The sequence below is a fragment of the Athalia rosae genome, chromosome 6, assembly GCF_917208135.1.
Source record: "Athalia rosae chromosome 6, iyAthRosa1.1, whole genome shotgun sequence".
In the NCBI taxonomy this organism is placed as follows: domain Eukaryota; kingdom Metazoa; phylum Arthropoda; class Insecta; order Hymenoptera; family Athaliidae; genus Athalia; species Athalia rosae.
In genome coordinates, this window is record NC_064031.1 from 15756173 (window position 1) to 15773467 (window position 17295).

Consider the following 17295-nt stretch of genomic DNA (forward strand, 5'->3'; position numbering starts at 1 on the left):
TCAACTAATTACAATTGACATTCAGTATATTTTTTCATATAACTAAAACCTACTGTATACATAATTGTATTAACATCCAATTTGATTGTTCAATTGATTGAATTGCATTTCATGTTCAATATACATATGCGTATATCTATATTATAATTAATTATCATTACGCAGTATCAAAACCGCATCAATAAATATTATAATTTATGAAACATGTATGTATACATGATTGTAATTAAAATTCAATATGTAATAAAACTATAAGAGCTTTATATATCCTAGCTGATCCACGTTTTATTGCTTAAATTTATCAAATATTCGTATTAAATTTGGAAAAGAGAAAAATTAGATCCGCACCTTTTTTATTAATTGACGTATGACGCTAAATGGTTCTGTTATAACGCACCAGCGGACTCAATTTTACGGGTAATACTCTGATGATTTTACCTTCTAATTCGGAATTCTTACCTGATCGTTTTGATTCAGCTCCAAGGTGTTTATTTTCTATACTCTCTCGATTGATCTTTGAATTAGTTTTGCAGTCACCAACGTTGACAATGTCGGTGCTAATGACGATAGTTTCCTCGGTGTCGCTGTTACTTTCGGTACTGCTGTCAGTGTCACTTTTACTTGCACTATCTTCGCTATTATTACCATCGTCGTCGTCCGTTTCTGTACTGCCATCTTCACTGTCATCTTCTGGCATTTTTTCTCCTGAACAAACACGTTCCAGAATCGACCGATAAAAATTTCAGTCATTGAATCTATTTTTTTTCTCACCCCACAGATCGTTATTTTGAGAACTCATATGATCGTACTTTTATTCATTTCCTTTTCTAACGTGGACGAAAACTTTTGCACGGTTGGATCATCGGGGTGAATTTTGAGTACTGAAAGTTTCCGGATCTTGTCATTCATAGGGGCGCAAGTATTCGGTGAACTAAAAATGACCAGAAAACTTACTCGCATTAGCAAGATTTCGTGCTTTTTCGTAATCCTTAGTCATTGCCGCAACAACTAGCTGCGAATAGCGTAAGTTGATATTAAATTATTATTGTATTGATTCAATTTTATGATCAAACCTGCATTCGATCAGTACATTCATTGTGATCCATTTTGTGATCTAACTGCACGAATAATTCGTAGATCCAAAAATTTGTGTTATTCCTAAATCATTTGTTCATATTTTTGTAGAAAAATTTTTATATCAAATTCTCAGCCATGTTTAGTTTTTTGAGACGTTTATACATCGATATGTCTATATTGATTATCATTTCGCATACAATTTCGGAACATGAAGTTGCGCGTGAATGTACAAGTTAATCAAATTAGCGGAAGATCGGAAATAGATTTTCGCAATAAAATCAACAGCGAATTTTGTCGCATCGGGATTCAATCTGAATGAATTCTTTTTCCTGATAAAGAAATATGTAAACAATTGACCAGTTCGAATGATATGGAAAATTGGGAATCGCGTCAGGATTCAGTAATCTGATTGTAAGATCAAGGGGGTCCGCTCAAAACACCCAAAATTCTTATCCAAATTTACCTTCACCATATACGTCATGTCTGTGTAAATAACGTACAAATAAGCTCGGTAGATTCAACAGCATCTGCACACTTATTACCTGGTTCCTAACACAATTGTTCATTCAAGTGTTGTTCACACTTGATCGCATGGACGCGTATGACACAAATGCACGTGCTGTTTTATGCCCTGTTGACGTACACATAACTCAATCCAGACAGTGAATAATTCGTCACGAGACTTCACCCAATTCGATAATTAATTCCATATAGTTTGGATGTCAGACAATTTGCGAATATCTGTTGAATTCCTCTGGTTTTTATCAACAAAATTTTTAATTTATTCCAATTTTTAGAAAAAGTAATGTATTAGCTAAAAAGTACCATGAGGAAGAAAATCGCATATCGGTGGGGAAAAAGTGAAGAAATCACCGTTCTCCAGATCGATTACATAGGTAGGTAAGTGATGATGATGAATTCAGGTAATTATTGGCAATTCTTTTCCACAAATTAGACGCCTAAGATATCCAATTTGGTGACCTCGGTGTTTTGGTAACTTGGAGATTGCCATTGCGATGTATCATTTCAAATTTTTTAATGATATAAATTTTTCCAGCTGCTCCAGTTCGGTGTTTGCCATCCTCCAAATTTGGCAAACCCAATTTAATGATTGATCGTGTTGAAAGAATGAAACACCTAAGCATACTTATACAAAAATTAAACAATGGTATCTCGTGTGCCAATATTTTAAAGTCGCGTGAATCGAAATATGTGAATTTGAGAATAACAATTGTCGATGAAAGATCTGGTAGCCTCATTAACGATATAATTGGATTATGATCTTCCAACTTTCCATGAAAGGTTTGAGGATTTGTAAAAGCAAACGAAAAAGTTGATGACTGATTGAACGATTAATTTAACGGTGTCCTCAACCGGCATGAGTCGTACAATTTTCTGTGCCACTTGTGTTTGAGAAAAAATCTCTGAACACTTTCGCAGTGAAAAGATGTTGATCGTATCGCCTACGCATGACGATTTTCCATGCTTATTGGCGACACAGACTTATTAAACGTTTATCATTTTCAAAGTGTGAACAGCTGTAGATTTCGAACTTGAGTATAGTCAGTCAAGTGTGATTAGATTATGTCGTAGATGCGAGTATCGGTAGAACGTATTTTTCATCCAAGTTAGACGGTTGATGAGAATGTTAAGATCGCGCAGATTCGACCGCCAAAGATTCGACATTACCGCAACAGTATCTTACCATATACGATTTTTGTAACATTGGAACGAAATTCAATTCGAATCGAATCGTTCCACTCGTCATGACATTCGATGGAAAAAAAACTGGAAATGGTATGTGCAGTTTTCGATTTTACACTCAATCACCTTCGGTGATGATTTGAATTCTGAAAATCCATATCAATTAATTTCGATGGTTCGTAAAATACTTACGTTTCCCAATCAGGGGGAGAGAGATTTTCCTGTCGTGATATCTTGTGGTGCCTCGTCTTCTGTGGTTTCGGCATTAATTATATGCTCAGAATAAATCTGAGTATCGCAATTGTTGCTATGGTTGTACCGAGGCCCAAAGTAGCCCAAGAGGCGGAGTGCGCTGTACGCGATAAAAATCTAGTATCGAATATTTCCCATTTATTGCTCAACGAATCTTCATCAGTTACGCAGTTTCCCGAGGACCAAAACTACACAACGATTCCCCTACCGGAGTTTAATACTCCTGGAGATGAAAACGTCGGTAACAATTAGACTAATCCAAATTTTCCGTCACAAACGACGAATGTACAATGTTATTTCAGGTCACGTCAGAAGACAACCACACGGAGTACCACGATCGTTTCTCTTGGGACGAATACGAACAAGGCCTGGCCTTGGGTGGATATTTTTGGTTCAATTGGGTCCTGCAACTACCAGGTGGGCTTATGGCCCGCTATTATGGAACCAAATTTATATTCGGATGGGCAAATCTTGCTACAGCTTTGCTGGGTTTCATCGTGCCATTTAGCGCAAGCTATAATCTCTACGCTTTCGTTTTCATCAGGATGCTGCAAGGCCTGGTTGCGGTACGCATGCATTATTTATTTTTCTCATCACTTTGCGAATTTCTCGCACATTTAGTCGCACGTATCGTAATTACATTTTGCCGGTATACCGGGAGTGTTGTAATAAATCAAATCTGTTTCCTACCCCAGGGTGTGATTTGGCCTTCCATGCACCACATGACCGCTAAATGGATACCTCTGAACGAAAGAAGCAGATTCATTAGCGCTTATCTTGGTGAGGACCTGGAGAGAAATGTTTAAAGTCACATTCAAATTCTGCTCTTCTTTTTTTAGGTAGTTCCGTGGGTGCAGCGATTACTTATCCACTCTCATCAACGCTAATTAGCTGGTGGGGATGGGAGTCAGTTTTTTACGTAACATCAGTTCTTGGAATCCTCTGGTATTTATCTAGTGAAAATTTTTCAATAATTTCGCACGTTACATTTCAACTTTTGCTTGCAGGTATATCGCTTGGCATTATCTTGCTTTCGACACACCCCAAGAACATCCCCGAGTCTCAATCGCCGAGAGAACTTACATTTTGGAAAATCTCGGAGACTCAGTGGACGAAAGTTCCCGACCCATCCCTTGGAAAGCTATTCTAACATCTGTTCCGCTCTGGCTCACAGCTTTCGCCCAATTGGGAGGCTCGTGGGGGCTTTTCACCTTCATGTCGGAAGCACCTTCTTATTTCAATTACGTCCACGGATGGAATATCGGCGCGGTGAGGACCATTTTCCATTTTTTTTTTTTTTTGTTGAATACTCAATGAATACTTGTGAAAAACAAAAAACTTGATTCATTCGTTTCAGGCGGGGGTGTTTTCTGCCACCCCTCATTTAGTTCGAATGGTATTCTCGTACGCCTTCGCAAGCTTGGCCGACTGGATCTTGAGAACGAAAAAAATGAGTCTTACGCATTTACGAAAATTTTCTAGTGTGATATGCAACGTCGTGCAAGCCCTTTTACTGGTAGGTTTGGCGTACAGTGGATGCCACCCGATAGTAGCGATAGTATTCTTGACAGCAGGTACCGCTGTGAGCGGTGCTCTTTCATCCGGAACATTGGCTACTAGCGTTGATCTCAGTCCTAATTATGCCAGCATACTTTTAGGCATAGTCAATACAATTACGGTAACAAGTGGTCTCATCTCTCCCATGATCGTCGGAGTTTTGACGAATAATAACGTGAGTTTTTTTTATACCGGGGGGGCAAAAAAATGCAGAATTACGTTATTAATACTTATTAAATTTCAGCAATCGGTCGAACAATGGCGCATTGTGTTCCTGATCATCGCAGCGATAACTCTCGCAACTGGTATCCCCTATTTAATTTTTGGAACCTCCGATTTACAACCTTGGAATAGCACGAAGAATGAAGAAACAGGCGAAGAACTTCAGAAGCTCAGATTTGAACTGGAGGATAAAGATCGCACGAACGAGCCAGATAACAATACTCATCTGCTGGGAAATCAAGCAAATTTTATAGCAGTTCCAGAACAAGTCAGATGACAGGAATAAAATCGTATCTACAGAATTTTAGAAAATTCTCAATTTCTTACGTCTATATGCCTAAGATATCGATAATATTCATGGAAAAAATCTGACGTGTTTTGAGATTCGATCACAACGTAACTGCAGTTTAGTCAAATAAATATCCCACAACTCCCGGCTGCATTGTTGCCTAGATAAATAAAATTCTATGACGATATTATTATATGAATTAAATGTTGAAACTTTCGGTGGATTTTCTCGATTTTTTATTATTAGTCTGTAATCAAATATATAAAAAACAATTTGGAATTCATGAACTTTTAATTTCTTGTATCTCTGAGGGTGGGTTTTTTTACGAACGTTGGAAAACCTTCTCGCTACTTCTGAAGCATTATAAGATGTACCATAAATCGATCGGCATGCAATCAGTTTTATGTGTAATCATGGGTTTCAACGAACCAGTTATAGTTTCACTTTAATTATGATTCCAGCAATTATTCCTACCGAACCTGTTAGTCATCTGGTATATCTATACGTAGCGTAATAACGCGCGTGTTGCGTAATTTCGTATAACTGGAAAATCTACAAGAACTGCAATCAAGGTGTAAGTTTCCTCCTTTCGCAAAATTTCTGGATATCTATATGAATGACGTAATTACCGTAATATTCAGATCATAATTCATCCCCCATATATTTATCGGTCACACGTACGTATTTGGCCGTCATTAAAGTCTGGAATAATTCTCCCAGAAAAACAATTTCGCTTTCAACCTACGTCTTCACTCGAGCTGATTTTTCCTAGCTACAGGACATTTTCTTATCAGTTCTGAATTTTAGCATGGCAATATTTGAATCAGACAGATTTCTACATTTCATCGGGATCAAGTAACGTTACAAAAATTATTGTTCCTCCAAATCCTTTTTTACTTGTCAAACGTACTGCTGGAGCTTTCTCAAACGTTCAATAATTGCATAAGTAGTTGGCACGAGATTTGCATTCACTGATTTTCTTCTATCGCTAATCTTTAGTGAAAGTGAGCTGCAATAGGTAATCAGCTTTCTGTTAGGGTGCGAATGAATGTGAACTGATTCTGAGTGTGGTACACGACTCGATGGGATTTTCCGCGGGCAGTCTTATTTCAAGCTTTGTTCGGAAACGACATACTTCGACCGAAACTCTCGTAGTCTAATATTTTTTCCTTTCAATTTTTTATTTGGAATTCGGCACTCGATTTCATCGTACTTTATCTGCCATTTTCTGTCGACAGATTCCACAATTTCGTTATTCATTATTCAACTCGAAGATAATAAAAATTACAGCATAAATACAATTTGCTTGCAAACCTTTCGACTCGACGTACAGAAAAAACTTTCCATATTCAGAAATTAGGTAATCAATTTTTCCGTTGAGAAAAGAGAATAAATTATCATTTGTTCAGCGTCCCGAAAATGTTATTTTGTTTGTCTCGATTAACTGTACAGAAGGGGAATAGTTAGGAAATAGTTTCCATTCTTTTTTAGTGCATTGAACTGGTATGTTTCACTGCAGCATGACGATTTTATTGACCAATATGAGAAGAGAAAAAAAAAATTAGTTTCTCAATCACTGACTGCAGTGCTATTATTCATCTCGTGTTATAAATATGTCGCTAAGCTGCAATCGCTCGACGCATATTGTACACAAAGATTTCCATTAACATAGATATATATTATTTTTTATAAACTCATTTTTATCCATATATATTTTTTATTCGTATCTTCAGTGATGAAAAATGAATACGCATGGGCAGATACATGATTAAACGTGAATCAGTATCTCAGGCTGCATTAAAGAGAGAATTATTTATAATCTGACAGAAACAACTTCTGTGGTGTGGATAAAATTTAGAGAGAAAAAAATGCCGGGAAGTAACACGAGGGTTGCGATAATCGGCGGTGGTGTAGCGGGTCTTATATTGGCAAGACACGCGGCAGCAAATCCGGAAACATTCAGTTTTACTTTATTCGAACAAACCGGCCAGGTGGGTGGAACCTGGGTGTATACCGATCAGACAGAAGTCGATGACCATGGACTTCCGGTGCACAGTAGCATGTACAAAAACCTCAAGTAAGTTGACGGTCCCAATCCACGCTGCGATGTGTGAATTATTATCTATACTTATAAATTAAACTGGGAACCAACATTTTGAATGCGTGTTAAATCATCCTGCTAATCGGGCAATTTCTCACTGAAACATATTGATGGAAGGTGTTATACTCTGATTCTTGGTGATCGAAAATTGTGCAGGTCTTTTAGATTCGAGTATGATAAAATAAAATATCCATCAACAGGACGAATCTACCGAAAGAGATTATGCAAATTCCTGACTTTCCATTCAAGGAGAAGGATGGCCCTTCTTTCGTTCATCACACTGTAGTTCGAGATTATTTATGGAGTTACACCAAACACTTCAATCTCTACCCTCACATAATGGTATGTTCGTTGATTGTTTAATTTCAATTGAAAATTTGATGTTCTATAGTTTTTCGAGATAACAATTGTACGACGATAATATATTTTTCGCGCAGTTAAATACCTTGGTAAAATTTGTCGAGCCTGAAACTACGTTGAGTGGCCGAACAGTGTGGCTCATCACTACGGAAGATTTAGAGACGAATACTGTAACGACTAGGATTTTTGATGCAGTGATACTCTGTAACGGGCATTATACTGTGGGGCACGTGCCCCGTGTCCGAGGAATCGATAGCTTTCGTGGAAAAATAATTCACAGTCATCAGTACAGGAAACCAGAATCATATGCGAAGAAAAACGTTTGCATTCTGGGTGCTTCCTGGTCAGGCGTTGATATCACCGTGGAAGTATCAAACTATGTTGAAAAGGTACATAGAATCAGCTGATTTTTTACGAGGTGAGATGAATTTCTTTGTGATTTTTCGTTAGGTCTACTTGAGTCATGATTTGGCAAATCCGCTGGTATCAAAACTACCTGATAATGTCGAACAGCACCCGGGCATCGCGAGCGTTCATGGAGATACTTTTGTATTCAAAAATGGAGTAGCTGTACAGGTGGATGAGTTTATATACTGCACGGGTGAATTTTTCATTTTGAATTTATAAAGGTCCGGAGATGTTGAATTCTAAATTTAAACTCATATTAATTACTTTGGTCCATAGGGTACCAGTTTACGTACCCGTTCTTATCGGAAAAGGTGGAAATCAGTACAGAAGACAATCACGTTGAACCAATTTACAAACATCTTGTCTACACGGACTTACCGAATCTATTCTTTATGGGACTTCCGGCGCTCGTCATTCCATTCCCGATGTTTCACATTCAGGCCCAATATATTTTGAAAATTATAGACGGTAGTATCACGTTACCCTCACCCCAAGAAATGCGTATGGACTTTGAAAGGGAAAAGCAGAGCTTGGTTGACGAGGGCATTGCGGTATGTTCGGATTTTTGAATTCATGAATTATAAGTTCCGAGGCATATTCATATTCGGCAGTTGCTTTTACAAGTTTATCAACAGGTGAGACACATAATCAAGCTGAAAGACCGGCAATGGGCTTACTACGATGAGATTGCAGCAATGGCAAAAGTGGCAAGTTTCCCACCGGTGATTAGAAAGATTTGGGACCACGTGAGTAAGATGCGGGAGCAAGACTTCACAACGTACAAAAATTACCAATATCGTATCATGGATCGCGAAAATTTCAAAGTGAATTACTGTAAGCCTTGTTAGGCTTTGAGTGAAAAATTTGAATATATGTAAAATGAGATACCGAAGTTGTATGGAGAAATCAATGACAAAACTATATTTATTGTAATTTTGAAGAGAGTTTGTATTATTTTCATTACCATGAAGGTTCAATTTATAGCGACGATCGTTGGTCCAGATTTCTAAATGACATTGTATTTTTGGTAGTTCCAATTATCATTGATTCGTTTTTTATGTACAAATATCATATATATACACTTAATGTTAGATAATTTTTTTTCACTCCAATATTAAAAATACACTGTTTATTATTTCACGCACCATATCACGAATCAAACGTTGTCATTGTAATTATTCTACAGAATTGAATCACAAATATCCCGAGATTCTCACACCTGAATTCACAGTCACGGTTCAAATATAAATACAGAATTAAATGTACACCCTGCTTCCTATTATTTAAGTCCTTTTCGTATGACAGCATTGATTCCCTCCTAATTGAGTCATTTATGAAACAATAATTGACTAAATCTTGGATTTTATACAAAATATATGGCATATTTTGAGATATATCGACTCAACGATCTAGAGTTCAATGCCTTCGTTTATGTATAGCGTTTTTCATTGACACTTTTATCCCGTTAAAGAAATTTTATCACATTTTCGATACGTTTTTGGTACATATTTTACTTTCCCGTTACCTGAAAATATGAATAAAATTTTTTGAATTTTTTTAAAATACACTTCGAGAATAGACTTTACAAGAAACAATGAAAATGATCATACTTCTTCGTAAATTGTCCATGCCATTGCTGACATCAATGTTCGCCGCAATAAACGTGGAACGATCCCTTGGAAATATCCAAGGCACCCTTGTTGTTGGTAAATAGAGAGAAAGGAACTATAGAGGGTTTTAAATTCATGTGGATAGAGCTGCATTCTAGTCTTAATAACGTCTGCTGGTTGAGTTATTACAGATGCGAATAATCCAGCTAATAATCCGCATGTAAAGTGAACTGTAGCTGTGTTGTTGGCAATTCTATACTCTGAATATGATGATAATAATTAGTGTGATGTTATACGCTTTAAATGTAACTCACACTAACACGAATATATACCTTGAGGTATTGCTTTTTTGCACTGAGTGTAGAACAAGAGATATAATCCGCTGAAAGGTGCGTCTCTAAATAATGTGGGAACTAGACCACATACAAGCCCTTTGGTACCTTCGTACTTCCAAATTACATGTAGTGCTTCTCGCATACCACAGTACTTGTATATACCACTCTAGAATGGCAGGTGAAACTCATAGTTATGTCTTTTGTATTCATTTTATGGATTATTTGCTACTTAATATTTGCTTGTGAAAAGGTTTTAGGGAAAGGGAACGTTGCGTGATTTTGATAACTATAGATAACGTTGACTCAATATTAATACAGTTCATACCTCAAAGCGTGTTTTGACTACGGTAATGGGAATGAGTACGACTCCAGCCATAGAGCGAGCAGTAATGCCCAATGTAAGTGCTTGTAGCGAATTGAGGGGCTCTCTCAAATGAAAGGCATTTTTTAACCAGTGCAATGATGCAAAGTATAATCCCACTCCAGGTACAACTCGAATTAAAGACTAAGAAATTATTAACTTAATTAATTAGACCTGGCGGTATTGAGATATGAGAACGAGCTTTTTTATGCTGATTTTTGACTCAGCATATGACTATTTTTTTTTTCTTTTATTCTTATGTACTTACTGGTGTGATGCCCTTCCACAACCCAAACACGTTGTCATTACGCACTATGTAGATAGCGATATCTACCATTCCCGTGGAAGGCGCACTGAATGTATATGTATAATTGTTCATTAAATTGTTTTTAAATGAGCTCAATGTTAAGCAATGAATATTGAGTGAAATAAATTCGATGATATGATACACAAAAATGGGCACTGGCATGAATTACAATATTTCAGAGAAGAATTAGTCTGTTTATATTTTTCAATCGAAGCATTGTAGTACTTACACTAAGGATTATCTACATACCCAAATTTAATAATAAGATCTCACAATTTTTATATAAACATTCACTCACCCTAATTGCGGTGTAATCCTACTTTGAAGTCTTGTTTTAATGAGATCAAGGGGTTGAAATAAAATCGTAGTCACAGTACCAGAACAAGATCCGGCTACGAATGATTTCAAAACTGATTGCTGTGGAATTATGTTTATAATTAATTATAAGAATGGTTAGACCATAATTGCTGTATGATAGCTCACCTTATCACTAAGTTTCATATCTTGTTTTGAAGCTGTGTAGCTTTGCATATCAAATCGTATATTTTAAATACATTTGATATCAGATCACCAATATTATCTCTTTAGTAGACCGTCACCTGAAAATTTATAGCTAAAACGATTATATTATGAAAACACTAAAAGGTCAACGTAAATAGATCAGAATACGCACTTTCTGTTCAGTAGAAAAGATAATTGTTGGCATTTGGTCGTTTTTGAGCAATTACGTGAATATTGGAAGAAAATTGTGTGACCATTTGACACTCGCGTACGTCACGCGTAAATGCTATCACAATTCTACGCATTGCTACACTAGACACTGCTACAAGCACGATAATCTAACAGATAGATACAGTATACGATGATTACGTCGGAAAGACTTTTTGACAATCTATTATTATCAGTATCTGAGTTTGTCACGATATGCATCTTGTGAAACTAAAATTAAACAATTTCTGATTTAATGGAGAGATTATTTACGCGTACATTCGTACTTCCGTTCGTTACGAATCTATTGAGGAAATAACTAATGCGATTACTAACCTCAAAACAGAAGCAACTGGTTACGGTCTTACCAAGGTTTCACGATGATCGAGTAAGAGTTTTTGGAATTGATGTACGTACAATTACATACGATTATAGATATTATTAAGAAAACGAAGTTGCGAAATATTAAGAGCCTAACAGGGTACTTACGCAGCGTTAATCGATGTGCACAATTAATAACCAAAGCAAATGTGCTGAAACCACTCGACGTTCTTGGCTTTAGACTGCAACGTCCCTCGTGTAATACTAGGCAGTTGAATGCCTTGTTACGAATAATGAATACTGATCGACATTTATTACACCTACTCATCACTCATACGTCCGTAATCCTACTTCATTTACTATTTGGGGCAAGACCCCTGCGGTTTGTCCCCTCTTATCTACAGCTCCCCCAGGCACTGTTCTGTCCTTTTGAAGTTCATCAACTATCATCGTTTGCCGTTCCTATCTTGTGATACTACGCGCCAAGTAAAATTCGGTGAACGTAACAAATTTAATCTAAGAATTGCTGACGGAAAGTGATCAGTCTCAAATGATGTAGGTAATTCAGTTTTTCGGATACCAAAATTTTAAGTGACGGTGGTATTTTATTTCATCAAACGCTTGCAAGGACTGGATGTAGTATGGTAAACCTTTATAATATTTCGTCTTCAAAAATATCTCATTACAATAATAACACGTACGACTTCCTTTATAATAGTTTTTAATTCAAATATATTATGAAAACATCCCGATGAATCAAGTGTATACCAGACACTGCAGTTAAATTTTTTTCTTAAAAACTAGAATGGTTTATCATATCAATCATAGTTTTTTTCCTCTGGCACTCGCGATCAGTCAAAACATTACCACAAATTCCACAGATTCCATTAAACATAGTATAAATGGTTTAATGAAAGTATCTCATTAAAAAATTTCATTTCATACGCAATATTCGTTCTAGAATACAGTTTCTGTGATTAAAAATATCATACACGAAAAGTTAGTTATTCAACCACCATATCGTCTGACGTGACATACATGTTCTCAATAATAGACCAGTGATCGAATAGCGATTATATACAAATAATAGAGTTAAATTCAGTGCATAATTTTGACACAAGACATTCATATCACACCCTGTGCACTGAGCATAAGTATCCACAGTGTGACACTTTCACCTAAGTTATACAAAATCAACACAATCATTCAATAGATGATTTGAGCGTTGAATTTAAGGTGTACTTCTTGGGCCACTACTTGTGCAATCGTTTGCCAAATGGGACATGATCAGTAGGCGATTACACATACTACACAAAAACTATCTTCTTGGTTACATTCACCTGCCTGTGTTCCAATTAGATATAGTTGTGGTTTTAATAATTACTCAGACCGTACATCTGAGAGTATCTCTGCATTTTTGGAATAATCTTGCTTCAGGTATATCATTGATCAAGAGCCTATTTTTGTTCCTAAAGGTTGAGGTCTTGCTGTTCGATCCATTCTTCTCTGTTGTTGCTCAAGCATCCGTTGATGTCTCTCCCTCCGTCTCTGTTCTCTCAGTGCTTCGTTTGGATCAGCCAATTCCTCAACAGTCTCTGATTCCCAGCCAGCGGTATTGTCTTCCCATTCTCCTAGTTCAGTCTGCCAATAAATAATATTAAAGAATTATGCTCAGAGGCGGAAATTTTGTGAGAGGTTTTATATGTCCTGACAATTCATCTCAAGTTTCTTTGCATAGTGTAACAAGATTATCTATATTGGGTATCGTTTCTTGCTGTAGAGATTATGACTGATTACTTACTGAAAGTACAGGTTCCGTGAGGACTGCAAATTTGGACGTATTCCTAGTTACTTCCTCCTTTGGTTTACTCCTGATAAGAATTTTCGTTTGACGAGTTATTCTCGGTGTCATATCCTATGGAAAATCATAACATTAATCACATTTCAAAGTAATTACAGTTCAGAGCAATCTCAATTGAGCAACATTACTATAAATGTGATGAACAAACTTGGACTTTTTAAATTCTTCATCAATTTGTACCTCAAAGAAATCTGGCTGTACTTCTTCATCATGAGGCTCTGGTGGTTTGGCAACTTGCTGTCTGTATTGTTCAATCTTGGCTTGAACTATGTTTTCAGGTTTATCCGGTACAACTACAACTGGATTCTCTTCCCACTGGGCCCACTGTTCTAACTCCTACAAATAAGGAAACTGTTTGATGTTGTCTATTCATGGATTCACCAGAATAATTTCTTACTAGGGGCAATGCAGAAATATCAATCAATGCTGATAGTTCTTACCACATGATTATTAACATTGTTGGGCACAACGCCAACCGCTAAAAGTGGTATAGATTCACAGGAGGACCTCCGCCGTCTCCGAAAACAACACATAGCTCGTCTGAAGATCCCCAATATCAAGAGAAGCAACGCCTTGATTCTATTCATTGCAAATTCGATGGCCATTATGCACTCTTAATCTGAATTCAACCTGAAGTTTATCCCAGTCAGAGACCAATTACAACCGACGTGTCAACGTCTGTGCTACATACGTACGAACTCTGGTAGGTATGAGTTATGGGAATAACGTGTGTTTGATAAGATTCAGAATCATGTAGTAATAAATATTTTATATTCTGTACATACACATCGCGCATTAGTACGTGGTCTACAGCCAGTATATTTTTTTTCTGCTCTTCTATACTTCACGAACGGCGAACGGTTGGTTTCCTTCAGATTTATGATCAATAACTTGATGTATTAAACCAATCACCAAATTAATAAATTTCGGCTAATCTTCGAGCTAATCATATACCGCTCACACTCATGACGGTATAATCCGAAGACGCCGATGTTGATTTATATGGCAATACACTGTGTCACATGAAAGAGTGAGTCGATAAAAATGGGAGAAGCAGTAGTTGAACGTAACTTGGAACTTCAACTACAGATGGCAAAGCACAACATTTCTGAGGAACATTATTGCTCTCTGTTGCGAAAGGCGCATCAATTCAAACTAAATTACAAGGAGCGCGGGTAGTGCAGATCCTTGGAAATTGTAGGACGTAAATGGAGTATTATCTGTTGTATAACGTTCACACAGATTACACTTCGTGCCTACTAATGTGCAATCTGCATTGGTAGTGAAATGCTGCTCCAGATATGATCTTACAGTTGGATTTTATTATTATCTAAGTTGTGAATGGTACAGATTTGAGGTGTTTTAGTTGAATACAATATGCTCATGATGGTCCTGGTATCGTTGTCATCATTTCATGCTGTTATTTTCAGTTATTTTAGGTGCGGACACACTTCTCACGTTTGGTAGAACGATCAAATTGACATTTTTCATAGCGTCCACATTTGACCCCTGCGCAATAAACCCCTGAATCTGCAATCGCAAAATGACCCAAAGCGATGAAAATTATACATACACGACCCTTTTCAAATAGCGAAATCTTATCTACGATGTCTTACCACTGGAACCTTTGTAACCACCATCACCTCCGGTAGAAACAGCACTCGGGGAAACACAAGATTTGAATCCGCACTTGTTAGGACAACACTTATCTCCGCCGCTGCATTGATAGTCGGTAGAGCAACTTGGCATACATTTGCTGTTTGTATCTCGAAGCGGACAGTTGCCAGATTTAACTACAGAAGTAATAGAGTACGATTATGATCAGATATAGAATTTATTCAATACATTATTCTGTCGACTATTGATTGAACGATTATTCTCAATATTGGAATGAAAGTAATGAATAATTACTTATTGTGAGACTTCACCTCAATCGTGGACATATATCTCAACTGACATTGACCTGCTATAGAGTGGATTCTAAATTTGCATGATCGTTTTAATCGCATGTCTAACAATTAGTGAGAAATATTATTTGACCTCGATTTTTCTCACGTATATCATGCAATCCTTACGTACGTAAATTCGAAAGGTGTATAATTTGTATCCATCATTTTTTAGGCGCACCAGTTTCGTGTAATTGCAAAAAAATAACGCGAATATTTTCTCAACATAAATTTCGACTTATGAACGTCGGATTACCTGCTCGATTTCGAATTTCGAAATGTTTATTGACTTTTCGAGCAATTAAAGAGAACATCCTCGGGGCTAGTTTTAGTAATTACTACACAAATTATACGACCATCCGAAAAGGATTCCAAGGTATAGATGTGGTTGCAGAGATGGTGGATATGAAACGAGTAAAAAGACCAAAAATAGTATAAAAAAATTAAAAAATAAGTACTTACAAGACAGTTGGGCTGCAGAAAAAGTTATCAGCATAGAAGCAATCAGAAGTAAGGCTGCCTTTGGATGAGCTAGACATATAAAATAAAACATTTCAAACAAGATACGAGCTATACTATCGTTCATGAGGATAAAACTCGTCCTGCTGCAACTTTTTGTTTCTTATTTTCTAAAATAAGATCGTTATAATTATAGCTTGTGGTACGAGAGAGCTGTACCCGAGACTCTGGTATGATTGCATTGAACGAACTTGCACGAAGGTTATTTACTTCATACTTCATACGTCAATATATCTACGGTCATACTACAGTTATGCTTGAAACAATAATGTAATTTTCCTTGTACCGCGTTATAGGTCAGCTAGATAGTTAGTGAGTCCAGTAATCCCTTGCATTGGTGATTTCGTGGATATTCCCTACCGCATTCAATGTATTTCATTTAGAATATTCGAAAAATCACTGGCTTTTACCTCGACCAATATGATTCAGGATGTCGAAGGTTCCTGACGCAAGCAAGACGGTCGGACGAAAGTAGTTAGCAAATTTTTAATTCTCTGGAGACGATAATTATATCATAATCGGATGCGAATTTCGAGCAAGTTCATTATTTAACATACCAATCAAGACTAAAATAGCAACATTATTCTCTTCAATGATCTAAGCTTGAATACGTATTTGAATCTGTATAATACCCACCCATGACGAAACGTTCAAATTACGCGTTTAAAATCACGAAACAAACAGATCAGACCTCTCTACTGAACTGACTGCAAAGAGGTATGAGTAATAAGGTACTCATGAATACCCCCACCAAATATGGTTTACATATCGTTGCAGTAATATGCTTGGGGATTCTTCGTCATACCGGTCGGTGGTTCCAGGATTATTTCAGTTCCCCGATATCCGTGGTGTTTCAATAGATATTACAGCGTTATACTCAACAAATATATACTTATTTATGCTTGGATGTGTATTATTGAATCTCAGAACTTCAGTGCAAGTGAATTCTCGTTAAGTTTGTTGCACGTACGTATGATACAAGCATAGGTGAACATACAATTCCTATTACAGACGTTGATTTTTTTCACTTATTCAACGTTGGGTTTTTTTAAATGGTGAAACTTACGCTAAAGTTACGGAAACAGGTAAAGTACAGTACAGTTTAACTCAGTTTTTTTTCGATTTTGGGGTCGAAAATCGATATTTGTTTTAATTGAGTTTAATATGCTTTTCTTACGTATTTTGACCTCAGGAATCCGAATCTGAAAGAAAAATTGATCCATCTCTAAAATTCACCGAGTTATCGCCAATTTTCAGCTTTTTGGGGTCAAAAATAAAAAATTGATTTTTTAGTCTATATTAATGTAATTTGAGCTCAGGAATCCGAATCTGGAGGAGAAATTGATCTATCTATGAA

At 36.7% G+C, this 17295-nt stretch overlaps 6 protein-coding genes across 11 annotated transcripts; 2 read left to right on the forward strand and 4 right to left on the reverse strand.

Moving 5' to 3' along the window:
- Positions 1–79: 79 nt before the first annotated feature.
- On the reverse strand, positions 80–2501 carry LOC105683525 (serine-aspartate repeat-containing protein G-like). Of its 2 annotated transcripts, XM_012396175.3 has the most exons (4): positions 1074–2501; positions 955–1012; positions 810–881; positions 80–705 (listed from the first exon to the last, which is right to left on the reverse strand). In XM_012396175.3, exons 1-4 carry the CDS (start codon positions 1104–1106, stop codon positions 374–376), a joined length of 495 nt encoding a protein of 164 aa, XP_012251598.2. In that variant the 5' UTR covers positions 1107–2501; the 3' UTR covers positions 80–373. The 2 variants fall into 2 exon arrangements, with proteins under 2 accessions (XP_012251598.2, XP_012251599.2); XM_012396176.3 differs by lacking the exon at positions 955–1012 and having other exon boundaries at positions 810–931.
- Positions 2502–2699: 198 nt separating this feature from the next.
- LOC105683518 (sialin) lies at positions 2700–5472 on the forward strand. The gene is made up of 8 exons (XM_048656680.1): positions 2700–2874; positions 2987–3270; positions 3336–3599; positions 3729–3813; positions 3873–3978; positions 4041–4302; positions 4391–4765; positions 4835–5472. The coding sequence occupies exons 1-8, from the start codon at positions 2844–2846 to the stop codon at positions 5087–5089; spliced, it is 1662 nt and encodes a 553-aa protein (XP_048512637.1). The 5' UTR covers positions 2700–2843; the 3' UTR covers positions 5090–5472.
- A 1459-nt stretch (positions 5473–6931) lies between these two features.
- On the forward strand, positions 6932–8818 carry LOC110116841 (flavin-containing monooxygenase FMO GS-OX-like 4). Its single transcript, XM_020850958.2, has 6 exons — positions 6932–7178; positions 7403–7544; positions 7640–7951; positions 8013–8163; positions 8247–8521; positions 8606–8818. The coding sequence occupies exons 1-6, from the start codon at positions 6970–6972 to the stop codon at positions 8816–8818; spliced, it is 1302 nt and encodes a 433-aa protein (XP_020706617.2). The 5' UTR covers positions 6932–6969.
- An 82-nt stretch (positions 8819–8900) lies between these two features.
- LOC105683545 (mitochondrial glycine transporter-like) lies at positions 8901–12237 on the reverse strand. 4 transcript variants are annotated; one of them, XM_012396219.3, is made up of 8 exons: positions 11781–12237; positions 11067–11182; positions 10882–11000; positions 10545–10629; positions 10241–10420; positions 9913–10081; positions 9581–9840; positions 8901–9495 (listed from the first exon to the last, which is right to left on the reverse strand). In XM_012396219.3, the coding sequence occupies exons 2-8, from the start codon at positions 11112–11114 to the stop codon at positions 9481–9483; spliced, it is 876 nt and encodes a 291-aa protein (XP_012251642.1). In that variant the 5' UTR covers positions 11115–11182; positions 11781–12237; the 3' UTR covers positions 8901–9480. The 4 variants fall into 4 exon arrangements, with proteins under 4 accessions (XP_012251642.1, XP_048512642.1, XP_012251643.1 ...); XM_048656685.1 differs by lacking the exon at positions 11781–12237 and adding an exon at positions 11628–11646; XM_012396220.3 differs by lacking the exon at positions 11781–12237 and adding an exon at positions 11257–11633 and having other exon boundaries at positions 11067–11196.
- Positions 12238–12316: 79 nt separating this feature from the next.
- Positions 12317–14641, reverse strand: LOC105683547 (receptor-binding cancer antigen expressed on SiSo cells). 2 transcript variants are annotated; one of them, XM_012396223.3, is made up of 5 exons: positions 14259–14641; positions 13914–14103; positions 13654–13809; positions 13414–13527; positions 12317–13253 (listed from the first exon to the last, which is right to left on the reverse strand). In XM_012396223.3, the coding sequence occupies exons 2-5, from the start codon at positions 14076–14078 to the stop codon at positions 13062–13064; spliced, it is 627 nt and encodes a 208-aa protein (XP_012251646.1). In that variant the 5' UTR covers positions 14079–14103; positions 14259–14641; the 3' UTR covers positions 12317–13061. The 2 variants fall into 2 exon arrangements, with proteins under 2 accessions (XP_012251646.1, XP_048512645.1); XM_048656688.1 differs by having other exon boundaries at positions 13914–14173.
- A 134-nt stretch (positions 14642–14775) lies between these two features.
- Positions 14776–16694, reverse strand: LOC105683526 (waprin-Thr1). The gene is made up of 4 exons (XM_012396177.3): positions 16575–16694; positions 15882–15950; positions 15090–15266; positions 14776–15003 (listed from the first exon to the last, which is right to left on the reverse strand). Exons 1-4 carry the CDS (start codon positions 16576–16578, stop codon positions 14909–14911), a joined length of 345 nt encoding a protein of 114 aa, XP_012251600.2. The 5' UTR covers positions 16579–16694; the 3' UTR covers positions 14776–14908.
- Positions 16695–17295: the final 601 nt, after the last annotated feature.

Excerpts from the sequence above, each read along its gene's own strand:
- LOC105683545 (XM_012396219.3), bottom strand. The coding sequence starts at position 11,114 with ATGCAAAGCTACACAGCTTCAAAACAAGATATGAAACTTAGTGATAAG. Across the intron at positions 10,421-10,544 it reads TGTGGAAGGGCATCACACCA|TCTTTAATTCGAGTTGTACC; the intron begins GTAAGTACATAA and ends ATAATTTCTTAG. Across the intron at positions 10,082-10,240 it reads TAGTCAAAACACGCTTTGAG|AGTGGTATATACAAGTACTG; the intron begins GTATGAACTGTA and ends CTGCCATTCTAG.
- LOC105683518 (XM_048656680.1), top strand. The coding sequence starts at position 2,844 with ATGACATTCGATGGAAAAAAAACTGGAAATG. Across the intron at positions 4,303-4,390 it reads ACGGATGGAATATCGGCGCG|GCGGGGGTGTTTTCTGCCAC; the intron begins GTGAGGACCATT and ends CATTCGTTTCAG. Across the intron at positions 4,766-4,834 it reads GAGTTTTGACGAATAATAAC|CAATCGGTCGAACAATGGCG; the intron begins GTGAGTTTTTTT and ends ATTAAATTTCAG.
- LOC110116841 (XM_020850958.2), top strand. The coding sequence starts at position 6,970 with ATGCCGGGAAGTAACACGAGGGTTGCGATAATCGGCGGTGGTGTAGCG. Across the intron at positions 7,545-7,639 it reads ATCTCTACCCTCACATAATG|TTAAATACCTTGGTAAAATT; the intron begins GTATGTTCGTTG and ends TTTTTCGCGCAG. Across the intron at positions 7,952-8,012 it reads TATCAAACTATGTTGAAAAG|GTCTACTTGAGTCATGATTT; the intron begins GTACATAGAATC and ends ATTTTTCGTTAG.
- LOC105683525 (XM_012396175.3), bottom strand. The coding sequence starts at position 1,106 with ATGGATCACAATGAATGTACTGATCGAATGCAG. Across the intron at positions 1,013-1,073 it reads AATGTACTGATCGAATGCAG|CTAGTTGTTGCGGCAATGAC; the intron begins GTTTGATCATAA and ends CGCTATTCGCAG. Across the intron at positions 882-954 it reads ACGAAATCTTGCTAATGCGA|TACTCAAAATTCACCCCGAT; the intron begins GTAAGTTTTCTG and ends GGAAACTTTCAG.
- LOC105683526 (XM_012396177.3), bottom strand. Across the intron at positions 15,267-15,881 it reads TTCTGCAGCCCAACTGTCTT|TTAAATCTGGCAACTGTCCG; the intron begins GTAAGTACTTAT and ends TTACTTCTGTAG. Across the intron at positions 15,004-15,089 it reads TGGTTACAAAGGTTCCAGTG|ATTCAGGGGTTTATTGCGCA; the intron begins GTAAGACATCGT and ends TTGCGATTGCAG.
- LOC105683547 (XM_012396223.3), bottom strand. The coding sequence starts at position 14,078 with ATGGCCATCGAATTTGCAATGAATAGAATCAAGGCGTTGCTTCTCTTG. Across the intron at positions 13,810-13,913 it reads ACAATGTTAATAATCATGTG|GAGTTAGAACAGTGGGCCCA; the intron begins GTAAGAACTATC and ends CCTTATTTGTAG. Across the intron at positions 13,528-13,653 it reads TACAGCCAGATTTCTTTGAG|GATATGACACCGAGAATAAC; the intron begins GTACAAATTGAT and ends GATTTTCCATAG.